The 15,966-nt window shown below is 47.8% G+C and overlaps 1 protein-coding gene across 4 annotated transcripts in view; it reads right to left on the reverse strand.

Moving 5' to 3' along the window:
- Positions 1–15,966, reverse strand: part of PHACTR3 (phosphatase and actin regulator 3) — a 235,141-nt gene that overhangs the window by 25,068 nt on the left and 194,107 nt on the right. For all 4 annotated transcript variants that reach the window (XM_060032635.1, XM_060032634.1, XM_060032637.1 and 1 more), the window contains exon 8: positions 10,501–10,654. In XM_060032635.1, the coding sequence (XP_059888618.1) occupies positions 10,501–10,654 (154 nt within the window). The remainder of the gene's footprint in view (positions 1–10,500; positions 10,655–15,966) is intronic.

The raw sequence follows: 15,966 nt of genomic DNA on the forward strand, positions 1-15,966 counted from the left end.
CAAACGTGGGCACGAGCCTTCCTCAAGCACCTCCCTTCCTTCTTCCTGCATCCCCCGCCCCGGCGCAGAGCATCAGCCCCTCCCCGTCCCGGCACCTCCTCAAGCCCTTACCGGGGTCCCGCCCCTCATCCGCCTCCGCCCACCCACGCCCCGCGGCCCCACCGTCACGTGATGACGTCCAGCTTGGCTCTTGCAAGACCAGCGTCACATGTCCCCGTCAGGCCCCCCAGCCTGACACCCCCCACACGTGTAGGCAGAGGGGCCCTCAGACGTGCCGTCGCCCTGCCATGCCGCTGCTCATGAGCCCTCAGGGGACGCTCACTGCTTCTCAGGAAAGGCCAGGTGCCCCTGTTCACCGTTGACACCAATTTACGGAGCGGCTGCTCAGTGTGACAGGGGGCACCCCAGGCGAACAGCAGAGGCAGGATCGCAGTGTTCTAGCGGGGAGACAGACCCCAAAGAGGCAAAGAAAGGAATAAAGGGGAATTTCAGACAGCAGTTAAGTGCGGTGAAGAAAACGGGATGATGGGATGGAGAATGGGGGACATCAAGGGAGGTCCCTCCGGGAGGGACCAGAGGCAGCCGCGTGCGGACCAGGAGCTAGAAGGGTGCCCACCACCTGGCCCTGTAGCCCTGCAGCCTCCCCTCTGCCCCCGCTCGCCCCAGTCCTTCACAGCCACACCACGTTCTCCAGAGGGCGATGCGGGTTCAGGCTGCGGGACTTCCTTGCGGCTGCTCTCTGCCCGGGACATCCTTGCGCTCCGGCTGCCACGTGGGCTGACACGTATCGAGCCATCAAGACCGCGCGCCACGTCACCCCCTCTCTGATGCCTGCACCCCAACTCTTCCTCCCTCCTGCCAGATTCATCGCTCCCTCCTAGACCCTCCACTTCCACGGCTGGTTCACACGTCTATTTTGCACGTATTTTATTAGACATGATGCACCTCTGAGCCTATCTTTCCACCTCTGCTCCCCAGCACCCGGCCCCTGCACTCTGCAGGGACCCGAGGTTCGTGACGGGGCTTTTGCGTCCCAGGAGACATGCAAGGGTGTGAGATGCGATGCTGCAAGAGAAAGCAGGCCTGCTCTTCCGCGGTCTTGACCTCCCCCGTAAGTCATTTACAACACCCTCTTACGTCACGGCCACCGTGCATAACCCGAGGGGTAGGAGGCAAAACCTGCGAGGAACTTCAGGTTCGGCAGTAACGGCTGTTATTACACAAGTCGGGGGTGGCCGCACCAGGCCCTGACCCAGGAGCGTCACGTCCTGCATCCGAGGTGAGGCTGCAGCGTGGGCATCGGAGGGTCTACTAGGGACCGAAGCCGAGGCCCGTGTACAGGAGCCCACACCGCATGGAACACAGAGGGAAGGTTCTAGGGCTGCCGACGCTGAAGCAGGCGAAGGACCAGCGGAGGATGAGGATGTTACACACGCGTTAGTTCCGATGAACCAGGAAGTGGATTGAGCCGTAGTGCGTCACGTGCTCTCTGTGCTTTTGTGGAAGATGAGATGCTCCCGGGGCGGGGCGCGGGTAGAGCGAGGGCTCTGGAACCCACAGTCTGGCTGCTCCACCACAGACACTGGGACCCAGCAGGGAGGACCGCTCCTGCCCAGCACTGCGGTCCGGCTAGAGACACAAGCAGCTCGGTGCCCAGCCTGCGGTCAGGGCCAATCTGTCCCATTCCCTGCTGGTCATGTTGTCATGAAACCTGGGTCAGAAGCTGGCTCTCCCCCCTCCATTTGCCTGAAATTTACCAAAGGACACTTCAGTGGAAGTGAGTGCTCATCTGCACAGATTTCGGTACAAGTTCACAGCAGAACGAAGGCCCCTGAGACCAAGCCCACCCCCAGCTGGCCCCTTCGAAGCCTGAACGACAGCTTCTGCAGGAACACTGTCACCACGTCGCAGCGTGTAACGTCCTCAGGACCCGAAACAGACCTGCCCCACCTGCAGCACATCTGGAGGATGGAGATTCTCGGCTGTCACACTGTGTCCTGACCCTCTGTCCCCAGAGACACTAACGGGGGGCCCCCACAGACACAAAGTCCCCTGGGACTAAAACTAACCATCACAGCATGCTTCTTCTCCTTCTAAATCCCTGAATATAAACTCCCAGAAGCAGAGTGTTCGGTTAAAATGTGCAAATTGTCATCCTGGCTCTTCACCTGCCCAGTTATCTTCAAGTCACATGGCTGCCAGCAGTGGGATGGCAATGGAAACCACCAACTCACTAGGGTGGGATATTCTTATATCATGATCAGTATTTACATTAGTAAAATATAACTTAAAATATTTAAAAATAATATTTTAAGTTTTATTGTCATTTTAGTTGAGGATGAAAGGTTCTTTGTTACTATGAAGTTTTTAATGTCTGTAGTTACTAGTGAAACTGAATTATTTTCATGTATTTGATAAGAAATTTTGCTCCCTCCCTCCTGAACCACAAATTCCAGGCTGTTACCCACTGATCTGCTGGGTTCTGCTGACAACTGGTTTTCTTTCTTGAATGATGACATCATCTAATTCAATGCATTTTCCTCCTCCTCTTTTAACATTTCTGGAAATGTTGCTCATGTAAATAATCCATAAAAAGAAAAAAAAAAACACTGACATGATGTTAGACGGCAAAATCTTACGCATGCTAACAGGGCCTCCATAAAAAATATGTATTTTTTACTTACACTTTTATAGTTAAAATTGAGAAATGGGTTTGAAATCATGTATAGAAAACTATACCCCCTAGAGATAAAATTAAGAGTTGAGCAAATTAAAGCAATCCTGAGGAAAAAAAGGACAAAGCAGGAGGCACAACCCTCCCAGACTGCAGACTATACTACAAAGCTACGGTAATCAAACAGAGTGCTACTGGCACAAAAAACAAACATATGGATGAATGGAAAAGAATAGAGAGCCCAGAAATAAACCCACACGCCTACGGTCAATTAATCTATAACAAAGGAGGCAAGGATATACAATGGAGAAAAGACAGTCTTTTCAGTAAGTGGTGCTGGAAAACTGGGCAGCCACATGTAAATCAATGAGATTAGAACATTCCCTCATACCACACACAAAAATAAACTCAAAATGGTTTAAAGACCTAAATGTAAGATCTGAAACCATAAAACTCCTAGGAGAGAACACAGGCAGAACACTCTTTGACATAAATTGTAGCATTATTTTCTTGGATCAATCTCCTAAGGCAAAAGAAATAAATGCAAAAATAAACAGATGGGACCTAATTAAACTTAAAAGCGTTTGCACAGCAAAGGAAACCATCAATAAAACAAAAAGACAACCTACCGAATGGGAGAAAATATTTGCAAATGATGTGACTGACAAGAGGTTAATACCCAAAATCTACAAACAGCTCCTACAATTCAATATCAAAAAACCAAACAATCCAATCGAAAAAATGGGCAGAAGACCTAACTAGACATTTCTCCAAAGAAGACATACAGATGGCCAACAGGCACGTGAAAAGATGCTCAACATCACTAATAATTAGAGAAATGAAAATCAAAACTACAGTGAGGTATCACCTCACACCAGTCAGAACAGCCATCATCAAAGTCTATACATAACAAATGCTGGAGAGGGTGTGGAGAAAAGGGAACCCTCCTACACTGTTGGTGGGAATGTAAATTGGTACAGCCACTATGAAGAACAGTGTGGAGGTTCCTTAAAAAATTAGAAATAGAACTATCACATGACCAGCCATTCCACTCCTGGGTATAAATCCAAAAGAAATGAAAACACTACTTTGAAAAGATACATGCACCCCAATGTTCATAGCAGCACCATTTACAACAGCCAAGACATGGAAACCACCTGAGTGTCCATCAACAGACAACTGGCTTAAGGTATATGTACAAACACACACACAGAATATTAAGCAGCCATAAAAAAGAATGAAAAACTACCATCTGCAGCAACATGGATGGACCTAGAGAATATTATCCTTAGTGAAATAAGTCAGAGAAGACAAGTACTATAGGATGTCATGTATATATGAATCTAAAAAATAAAGCAAATGAATATGTATACAAAACAGAAACAGACTCACAAACATAGAAGACAAACTTATGGTTACCAAAGGGGAGAGGAAAAGGTGGAGGGACAAATTCGGGGTAGGAGATTAACAGATACAAATTACTATACATAAAATCGATAAGCAGCAAAGATATACTGTATAGTAGAGGGAATTATACCCATTATCTTGTAATAACCTATAATGGAGTATAATCTCAAAAATGCACAATCACTAAGTTGTACACCTGAAACTAATGCAATATTGTAAATCATCTATACTTCAATTTAAAAAAAAGGAAACTACTGAAGCACTTTGGAGAACTACAGCAGACAGAAAGAGAGGTGACAAAAGCAAACTCAAACTGAAATAGTGATGCTCACCAATAATCGTGTCTCGCTCACAATCACTCCCTCCACGACCTCAGCCTCCAGGTGGGCATCAGTTTCACGTGAATGCTTTAGAAAAATTTCAAGTCCTACATGTTTGGAGTTACTGGCAAATAGGCAAAACCTCCAATGTTGAATCATCAAATGGCAAGAGTCTGTTGTAATGCCTATATCTTAGTTTTCTTGTAACCATGAAAAAATGTAACATAGGTGAAAGAGTTGGAACACAGTATGGTCAATAAATGTGAGACTCCTTCCTTCCAAAAAAAAAAAAAAAAAGAGTTGAGGAAATTAAGACAAAGGCCATACAACATAAGATCAAACACAGACACACAACCCAAACAATACAACACACTTGTGACAGGTATGTGCATACTTGGCTCTGAGCTTCCTGGTGGCCAAGGCAAAAAGGGAAACACAATCAACTATAAAATGTGCATTCTCCTTAAGATACTAACAGACAGCTGTTACACAGAAGTACACCTTATTTTGATCCTGAGGCCTCCAAGAACAGTCTTCCAAGGGTGGCAAGGAAGGAGACACAGTGCAGCCTAAGGCAACAGTGACACTTAGGAGAAGGGCTCTGTTAAAATACAGATTCCTGTTCAAGAGACTTGGGGTGGGGCCTGGGAATCTGTGCTTTCACAAAGCTCCCTGGTGATCTGGATGGATGCTCTGATGTTGGAACTGGAGTGGATTGGGTGACCAATTACCCCCGCACCCCATATTTCCCGCTGTGTGAGCACAGGGAAGTGACTGCACTGTTCTGAGCCAGTTATCCTCATCTGAAAAATAGGACCATTAATAGCACCTACCCCAGAGAGCTCTCGCAAGGCTCCAAGGAGGTAATATGCATGAACGCTTAGCAGGAAGCTGGTACACAGAAGACACTGAATACATGTTAGCAACAACCATCATTAATAACCACACTTTTCTGTCCCTCCTTAGATGGTGCTTATGGGGCAGGATTCAAGTCATCCAGGAGGAGCTGGGCTCCCACCCGGCACTGCAGGTCGGGAACAGGAAAAGCAGCAAATATTTATCAACATCTGTTATTATGAAATCCCCCACCCGCTGCAATGACACCTCAACACTTCCCAAAGGAGCAGCTTCCTTTGCAGCAATTAAAATTAAGCCATTTTTTTCCCTGCTAAGGCCAGAAAAAGTAAGGTTTCTGTATTTTCTAAACCCTGTGTCCACAGAACCGAGACCCTGCACTGCGCCCCAGCATTCCTGACACCTTCAGCGGAAAGAAAGTCCCACGGCTAATGCTAGGTTCATGGTGCTGATTATAAGAGTGCCAATCTCCACCCCCATCCTTAAAAGCATCAAGCCTCCTCCTTAAAATTCCGCAGATTTCAAGGCAAGCACGGGGCAAGGGAGCAGCAGCACAGAACACTTCTTCCTGGGAATCTGTTTCCCGGAGGCCTGAGTGGCGGCAGCCTGTTCTGGATGTGGGAGAACAAAACGTACAAAGGGACCGGCTGGACGGTCATTTAATGCACGTGCATTGAACGCCTGTGTTAACGTGCTACTGGAGGGCGCTACTGAGCATTAATCAGCTTCTCACATGCGGTCCCACAGCAGAGGACGCCCCAAGGGAGACTTAACAGAAAGTTTGTGCATCACTCCGGAGGTGCCGGCGGAGCAAAAAACACCACAGTCACGGACGAGAACAACAATGTACTGACATTAACAACTACGCTAACACGACCTTGGCCCTCCAGGCGCTGCTCTACAGCAGCTCACTACCCTGGCCTGGCCTGCTGCGTAGCCTCTGCCCCTGCCCAGGTGACAACTAGCCCGAGTGCGTGCAGCCAGGACCAAACAGCAGCAGCTCCACCCCCCAGAGCGCCTCCTGCAGGGATGCACTTTCACCTGTCTGTCCAGGGACTAACCTGGAACTTTCCAAAGGGGCCCCAGGAGGAAGGTGCTGCCAGTGTTGAATTTACAAACCAGGGGGAGATTCAGAGAAGGCCGTGCTGGCCCAAACCCACACCGCTGTGACGGAAAGCCTGGGATTTGAACCTACTTGTCTACGTTTCCCCAGAGCCCGTGGTCGGCCGAGAGTCTCTGTTCGCTAACTGCACTGTTCCGGGGGTGGGAGAATATTTGCATCCCCTCGGGTTCCCGCCAACACAGGCATGGGGTGTTCTGCACAGAAGCCCAGGGTACTGGCTGGAGGCCTGAATGTCCCCTGATGGAAGCCACACCAGTATGAGAAAACGCAAAGCAGAGACTTAGATGAGCCAGGCCCCCAGAGCTCTGCTTCCCCTGCCACACAGGCCTGGGGGTTCTGAGGGACCACCCATCGCCTGACTCCTAGCCCACCTCCTCTGAGCTGTGTGACCCTGGGCAAGTTCCTTAACCTCTCTCATCAAGCCTTAGTTTTCTCATCTGTAAAATGGAGATGATGATAACACCTCCTCTATTGGTTCCTGTAAAAATTAAATGAAATGAGGGAAAGGAAGCAAAACATACTGTACGGGGTCCGCACTTAAAAGGGAAAGTTGTCACTTGATCACTCTGTCGTATATACAGATGTCGAATTACAATGCTGGACACCTGAAGCTTATATAATAATAATAAAAGAGAAAGCTGTCGGGCATCCTTAAATGGCGTGCACAAAACCCAACTGAAGCACGACAGTAATTTCTAGAACTTGCCCACTGTGTGAGGCACGGGAGCTGCGGGTCTGTAATACTCTGCGGATTCACTTACACACGCCGTAAAGGTGAGCTGGGCTCCCATATAGAAAGGGGGTGACCATGAGCACAGGGCTTTACTCCTCCTTTACTCCCAAGCTGACTCCGACTTCATGCAAATCCCCAGAGCCAGCACACAGAGTCAGGGGAGACCGTGACCACTTCATCCAGAAAAGTCCTAGGAGCGCCCAAAAGATAAAAGAGTAAAGGGTCCGGGGCTTCCCTGGTGGCGCAGTGGTTGGGAGTCCGCCTGCCGATGCAGGGGACACAGGTTCGTGCCCTGGTCCGGGAAGATCCCACATGCCGCGGAGCGGCTGGGCCCGTGAGCCACGGCCGCTGAGCCTGCGCGTCCGGAGCCTGTGTCCCGCAACGGGAGGGGTCGCAACAGTGAGAGGCCCGCGTACCGCAAAAAAAAAAAAAAAAAAAAAAAAGAGTAAGGGTCTGGAAATTTTTAAAAATACACAGTACGAAAACGCCGACTGCACTTCAGGATACAGTGAATGGCACGTTGCCACAGCAACCAGAGGCTGAATTATTCAGCAAGCGATGGCAGAAGAATCTCTGAAAGGCGGCAAAACAAAGACAAACGATCCAATTAAACCATTTCTGCAGGGGAAACAAACCGGGCCGGCCAGGAAGGCTACGTCTGCCCGCCTGGGATGTGACTTCTCAACCACGCTCTCTTCGTGTCTAATTCTGGGGTCGCTTTTCCGTTTTTAAACATGGTGACAAACGTCCAAGGAGCTACTATGTTCTAGTCCAAGCTTTAAAATGAGTTACAGATTCCGTCCAGGGCCTGTGTCTGGGGTATCACTTACTTAGGAGTCCTTTGAGGTTTCCCAGCACCCCACCTTTTCCCACCTCCCGTCTGCACTGGGAGACCGGAGTGGGGTCCCCAGAGTTCTCTTAAGACGAGCACCGTCTTAAGAATCACATATGCTACAATGTTTACTATTTTTTTAAATTCACTTAATAGTCTATCTTGAAAGAGAAGTTAGTTTGTTTAGCAAATAGAAAACCATTATCGCTTGGCATAATTAGATGACAACTGCAAAAATAATACGTGTAAACATCATTTTTTTGACTTTCGGGCAGGGAAGGATGTTTTAAAACATGGCACAAATAATATGGACCATAAAGTATATCAGGGCCCAGGAAACTTTGCCCCGTGGGCTGCTGTTTACGTTTGTACATAAAGTCGCATTGGCATGCAGCCGCACTCACTCACCACGCACTGGCCATGCGTTAGCGCGACGACAAAGTCGTGTCGTCACAGCAGACACAGTAGGATCCACAGAGCCAGAAATATTCAGTATCTGACTCTTCACAGGAAAAGTCTGCTGACATCTGAAGTATATGAGCGATAATCTGATAACTTTAAAAATAAAAAACTTTCCCACATCAAAGGAAAGCATGAACAAAATGACAATACCAGTCCTGAAGAGGGAGAAGAGGTGTCATTCACAGATCTGGAAAAGACTGGAAGCTGCAATTTCCAGGGTAAAATCCTCAAATCATTAAGATAAAGAAAACTGCAGGTAATGTATGTGAAAGGAACTAAAAAAAACCCAGACAGCTAATAAACACTGAAAAAAAAGTTCAATCTCATTAGAAACGAGAGGAAACCACGCCTCCTGCGACGGTGCATCCCGTTAATGAGACAGGCAACAAGGACACCAAGATTCATCTGCCAGCATATCCCCTTGGCCATGAGATCGATGCACCTGTGTTTCCACCCCTCCTTCCTTCCCACCCATAAGCATTTACTGAGCACCCATCTGGTCTGTACAAAGCCCCAGAGTGGGTACCAGCCACGCAGGAAGAGGTCTGAGGATGCTTCCGGGAATACGGAGCTCAGGGGAGCTCTCTCCCTCATTACCCACAACTGTATCTCTAGCAATGGTCACGGCGCCTGCCTGCCCCTCATTTGAGTAAAATAAGCCTTTGCTGAATGACCAGACACAGAGTGATAAGTGCGTGGTGGGTTGACAATCTCACGGCAATCAGGCTAAGAACGTCCAACCTGCAGAGGCCCCCTCAACCCATTAATATCAGGGAATTCGTTAAAATCCCCCTCAGCCCAGAGACTCATCAGGTCGGGGTGGGGCTCATCAATCTGTATTTTAAAAAGCTTCTCCCTGGTCTGGGTTCAGACCCGATACAGGAGGAGGGGCTGAGGACCCGGCTCCCAGGCCCCACGAGCCATGGTGAGCACTGACTTACTGAGCACCTACTTTGTGCCAGGGCTCGGCCATATGCCTTCCTTACGGGATCTCCCCCCAAATTCACAATGACCTAGACAGCATCAGCACCCCACCTTATAGACGAGAAAACCAAGACCCGGGGAGGTAAGGCCGCTGGTCCAAGGTCCCCCAGCACGTCAGCACAGAGCAGGGCTATGTGATTCCAAGCCCTCAGGACCCCAGCTGGGGACCCTGGCTGCCTGCAGAAATGTGCGCCACGCTAAGCCCGCCCCTCCTCCACCGTGATCCCGCAGCTGGTATCATCCCCATTTTATAGGTAAGAAAACTGAGGCCCACAGAATCACAGCATCTGGGCGCTGGGCTTCATCCCCTCACACTCATTGCCCCCCGCTCTGAAAAAACTCAAAGGATTTCGGAGGGTAGCAACACGGGGGCCCAAGCTCCCCGGCAGAGAGCAGAGACAAGGGCCCGTCCACCCGAAACGAGGAGACCTGACCCTCGGGCAGAGGAAAGACCACCTGGAGGAGAAGTCCAGGGCGACCTTCAGATCAGGGGTCCTCGACTGGGGGATGGCTCCGTGCCCCAGGGGACACTTGGCAGTAACTGGAGACACTTGGTTGTCACCATGGGAGGCAGGGTGAGGGGCTGTGAGCATCTCCAGGGTAGAGGCCAGGGACGCTGCTAAACGTCCTACCGCGCACAGGACGGCCCCATCAGTGTCATCCGGCCCCGAACATCAGGGGCCCCGAGTTCGGGAGATCCTGCTTCCGGCCCTCGCTCCTCCGGAGGAAAGGGGGGCACCACAGACCAGTAGCACCAGCAGCCCCCCGGAGCTTGTCCTCACCATAGGCCTTGCTTGGCTTCTATAACCAGTGCTTCTCCCCAGGGAAGAGTGGCCCCGGGGGGATCGGGCACTGTCTGGGGACAGTGTTGGCTGTCACAGGGGCGTGCAGCCCGCAGAGGCCAGGGGGCCGCCAAGCATCCGACAGCGCCCCGACGGCCCCCGCGGTGAAGAGCCGTCTGTCCCTAGCGTCGACAGTGGCGACGCTGGGAAAACCCGCCCCGGGCACTGCGTTTGGGGCCGGGACAGCGCAGTGTGGAGAAGGAGGGACATCCGAGGGGTCGGGCTGCAGGGCCGGGACCAGCTCCCACTGTGTCCACGCGCCACTTACTTGGAGAGTTTCATCTCAATCTGCTGCCGGATCTCCTGCCTCTCTTCGGCCGTCCTCCTGGGGAAGATGTTGCGGTCTTCCAGTTCCTGCTTGCTGGGCCGGTTCCTCAGTTTCACTGCCAGGAGCTCCTTCTTGCACTTCCTCGGCAGTGTTCCTAAGAGAAGGGGCACCGAGAAAGCGGGTGTCAGGGGGTCGCTGGCTGCCAGTGCGGCCAGCACTTCCCACCCTCCTGCAGGAAAGAACCTGGACCAGAGCCACGCGGGCACGTCTGGCAGCTGTAATGCCCTCCAGCGAACGGTGGGCAACGCACCTCCCTTCACAAAGGCCCACACACAACCATGCCTTCCACAGGTGCGGGGTCGTTCATGCAGCCGGGGTCTCCAGAGACAGTCCCGATCGACACCCTTTGCCCCAGAGCAATTACTAGCAGCGCCACGTTTTCCTTCAGAAGTGCCCAGGTGCAGATCATAAATTACAGTTACTTTACCCATGGTGGTCTGTCCCCCCATCCCCCTGTCACCCCCCTCTCCCCTCTGCCTGTGACCCCATGGCCATGTGGGTCCTCTTCCATTCCTGGACGATCCCAACTCAGGGTCTCTGCACCATGTCTTTCCCATGGCGACCCCCCTGCTCTGCCTGGACCACCCAGGGCCGGCCACCTCCTGAATCACACTGCTGGCCTTGAGCCCTGCCCTCAAAGAGGCCCGATGGGTCCTCCAATCACCATCACCCACCCGCTTAACTCCTCCCCTACCTGGTCTCTTTCTTGTTCACTAGTTTATCCTCCATCCCCTCCACTAGCTTTTAAGCTCGACAACAGTCTGTTCTCCTGGGTCCTGGAACAGTGTTGACGCAACAGGTTATCAAGGAACACGGCTGAGTGAGCCTGGTTCAGGGTCTAGGAGGCTGACATTGACTTTCAGTTCTACACACGTCCAAGCAGCAGAGTGACATCGGTGTGCATGTAAGGTCTTAAGGAACGACGACGTTTAAACGTACTGAAGAGCAGAAAAGGGGGCTGGCTGCATTCACGGGCGGAAAAGGAAACGGCATGGAGCTGCACGAAGAGCAGAGTCCTTACCTGCCCCGCGGCGAGCGCACGCGCTGACAATGGGCAGGGAACTCCGGAGCACGACGCAGACTGCAGTTTTGCGGCGTGTGGTTTTGCGCTTTTATTAGGGCATGGGTTTAAATCCTGGGGGCTCAGACCATCATCCAATGAGGTCAACCCCACAGGTGGAGGGAAATTTTATTTCTTAAGAATAATGGCTGGCCAAAGAAAGCCCATTCCTACTGTGGGGTACAGGAATACAAAGCAAGAAATGCCTAGTAAGGTGATAGTTTAACAGAAGTCTGGGATAAAGTAAGATATAAAATATTGGACTTGACTGAGGCTTGAGTTTCTAATATGAACTTGTTTGCTGTGTGTTTTATTAGAGACAAAGAGAAAACTAATTACCCCCAAAGCCATGTCAGCCAGGACTCCAGCCCGATTTTGTTTTAATAGCTTTATACATGACTAGAGTCCTGTATTTATAGAATCATGAAGGCCTAAGGCAGTCACATGCATTTTTCTGTTGATCTTTACTGCATGGTCTGGGGGAAATTGAAAGCTAAACTGGCATTTATGAACTGAGGGAGTCTCAAAGGCCTCAGGACAAATCCTTCGTGAATGTCAAAGGTCTGATAGGTGGCGAGAAGGACTGCCATGTTTAGACAACTGTAATATGCTAACCACGAAACTACACGGAATGTGGTTTCATCTTTCTAGCTTTCGATAAAGAATGTCTTTAAGCCTACTGCAAATGTCGCGGCATACGTGTCATTACAAACTTTAAGCATATTCGTTCTTAACTGAGAGAAAGATCCTTTCATCAGAGATTTCTAGATGAAATGAGAATTCACTCCACAGGAAATCTCTGTGCTAAGAGCAATTAATTATCCTCGGCTCAGTCATCCAGGCCCTAAGAGCACAGCATGGCACCCAGTAGGGCCACAAGGAACACGTCTGGGCTGACGGTCTTCCCCAAGCTATCAGGGGGTTAACAGGTTTGACTACTTAAAAGTCAAAAAGGGAAACTTCCAGACAAATAGCTTAAAGGGAGGGCTTTTCATGAAGTTGAGGGGCACGTCTACACAACTGAGGGAATTCTTCTAAACGAGCAGGGGATCCAGAGCAGGATGTGACACTGAGAGACAGAGGCCAGGAGACCTTCCTGTTCTGACGATGGGAACAAGCCACCCTCTCCCCCAAAGGCGCCCAACCACACTTGTGATCCTACCTTTGGGGCCAGAAATCCCACTTCCAAGAGTCTGCTCCCAAAACAAATGGGACAAGCACACAAAACACACATAAGAGGGTGTTCACGCAGCCTCATGTACGAAAGACAGAAAGTAAACACAGCCGAAATACGACAAGACAGCATGTTACATTACGGCGCCTCTGTAGCACGTGAATATCGTCAACCTATCATGAACCTAAAAGCAGTGGTATATACATTACTGAGGGACAAAAAGACAGACGTGATACGTTGCTAAGAAAAGCAACTTGTAGGAAAGCATGTACTTTTATATATAAATATATCTGTGTATGTGTTTGCATCTAATTTTGTAAGAATTTATAATCTTCTTATAAATCGGCATAGAGATGCCAGGAATGGATTTTACTTATTAATTTTGGTTTTCTGTATTTTATTTTTAATCATCAACATAGCTTCCTTATATCAAAATAATTGTTTAAAAAGAAAGACCTTTGTGGAGTGACAGCAGTGAAGATGGTAGAAAATTCTCTCTACAAAAGCAACAAGAAAACTGCAAAATCATCAGAGTCAACTTTTTCAGAACTCTGTAAATTAACTAAAGGGTTGCAGCGACACAGGGCATCTTTATTCAAGGAAAACTGGATGACTCTCAGGAAGAATGTTTTACTCTGTCCCTTTCTCCCCTGGCCCTTTCTCCATCTTGGCAGCAGCCTCGAAGCAGTCTGTTTTCTGCTGAAACCAGGGACCTGGCAGCCACTGGGGGAAGGGGAACAGGCTTCATTCCCAAAGAGCTGTCATCATTTGACCTGTCGCTGGTTCTCTGAAGTCCCCGCTGCAAGGCTGTCCACATTGGATCTGACTCAGAGCTGGCCCAATGCAAAACTACCTTCTCCCCGGGGGCATGTTTGTCAAAAACAATACTGTCTTTCAAAGCGCAAGGCTTTCATTTATCTTTAGACCAGTCTTCCTCAATACTCTATGGAGTTCTTGATTGGCCAAAGGCAATAAAAATCAATTCATAGGCCAAATACTGTAAGTCAATTAAAAGAAAAACCTTATTAGAGAAAAAGGGACTGAGAAAATATTTGAAGAGATTATAGTTGAAAACTTCCCTAATATGGGAAAGGAAATAGTTAATCAAGTCCAGGAAGCACAGAGAGTCCCATACAGGATAAATCCAAGGAGAAACACGTCAAGACACATATTAATCAAACTATCAAAAATTAAATACAAAGAACAAATATTAAAAGCAGCAAGGGAAAAACAACACATAAGGGAATCCCCATAAGGTTAACAGCTGATCTTTCAGCAGAAACTCTGCAAGCCAGAAGGGAGTGGCAGGACATACTTAAAGTGATGAAGGAGCAAAACCTACAACCAAGATTACTGTGCCCAGCAAGGATCTCATTCAGATTTGAGGGAGAAATTAAAACCTTTAAAGACAAGCAAAAGCTAAGAGAAATCAGCCCACCAAACCAGCTTTACAACAAATACTAAAGGAACTTCTCTAGGCAGGAAACACAAGAGAAGGAAAAGACCTACAATAATAAACCCAAAACAATTAAGAAAATGGTAATAGGAACATACATATCAATAATTACCTTAAATGTAAATGGATTAAATGCACCAACCAAAAGACACAGACTTGCTGAATGGATACAAAAATAAGACCTATATATATGCTGTCTACAAGAGACCCACTTCAGACCTAGGGACACATACAGACTGAAAGTGAGGGGATGGAAAAAGATATTCCATGCAAATGGAAGTCAAAAGAAAGCTGGAGTAGCAATTCTCATATCAGACAAAAGAGACTTTAAAACAAAGACTATTACAAGAGACAAAGAAAGACACTACATAATGATCAAGGGATCAATCCAAGAAGAAGATATAACAATTGTAAATATTTATGCACCCAACATAGGAGCACCTCAATACATTAGGCAAATACTAACAGCCATAAAAGGGGAAATCGACACGAACACATTCACAGTAGGGGACTTTAACACCCCACTTTCACCAATGGGCAGATCATCCAAAATGAAAATAAATAAGGAAACACAAGCTTTAAATGATACATTAAACAAGATGGACTTAATTGATATTTATAGGACATTCCATGCAAAAACAACAGAATACACATTTTTCTCAAGTGCTCATGGAACATTCTCCAGGATAGATCATATCCCGGGTCACAAATCAAGCCTTGGTAAATGTAAGAAAATTGAAATCGTATCAAGTATCTTTTCCGACCACAACGCTATGAGACTAGATATCGATTACAGGAAAAGATCTGTAAGAAATATAAACACACACTACTTAATAACCAAGAGATCACTGAAGAAGTCAAAGAGGAAATCAAAGAATACCTAGAAACAAATGACAATGAAAACATGACGACCCAAAACCTATGGGATGCAGCAAAAGCAGTTCTAAGAGGGAAGTTTATAGCAATACAATCCTACCTTAAGAAACAAGAAACATCTCAAATAAACAACCTAAACTTACACCTAAATCAATTAGAGAAAGAAGAACAATAAAAACCCAAAGTTAGCAGAAGGAAAGAAATCATAAAGATCAGATCAGAAATAAATGAAAAAGAAATGAAGGAAACGATAGCAAAGATCAATAAAATTAAAAACGGGTTCTTTGAGAAGATAAACAAAATTGATAAACCATTAACCAGACTTGTCAAGAAAAAAAAGAGAGAAGACTCAAATCAACAGAATTAGAAATGAAAAAGGAGATGTAACTACTGACACTGCAGAAGTACAAAGGATCATGAGAGATTACTACAAGCAACTATATGCCAATAAAATGGACAACCTGGAAGAAATGGACAAATTCTTAGAAAGGCACAACCTGCCAAGACTGAATCAGGAAGAAATAGAAAATATGAACAGACCAATCACAAGCACTGAAATTGAAACTGTGATTAAAAACCTTCCAACAAACAAAATCCCTGGACCAGATGGCTTCACAGGCGAATTCTATCAAACATTTAGAGAAGAGCTAACACCTATCCTTCTCAAACTCTTCCAAAATATAGCAGAAGGAACACTCCCAAATTCATTCTACGAGGCCACCATCACTCTGATACCGAAACCAGACAAAGATGTCACAAAGAAAGAAAACTACAGGCCAATATCAGTGATGAACATAGATGCAAAATCCTCAACAGAACACTAGCAAACAGAATCCAACA

The sequence above is a fragment of the Delphinus delphis genome, chromosome 15 (assembly GCF_949987515.2).
Source record: "Delphinus delphis chromosome 15, mDelDel1.2, whole genome shotgun sequence".
Classification (NCBI taxonomy): Eukaryota; Metazoa; Chordata; class Mammalia; order Artiodactyla; family Delphinidae; genus Delphinus; species Delphinus delphis.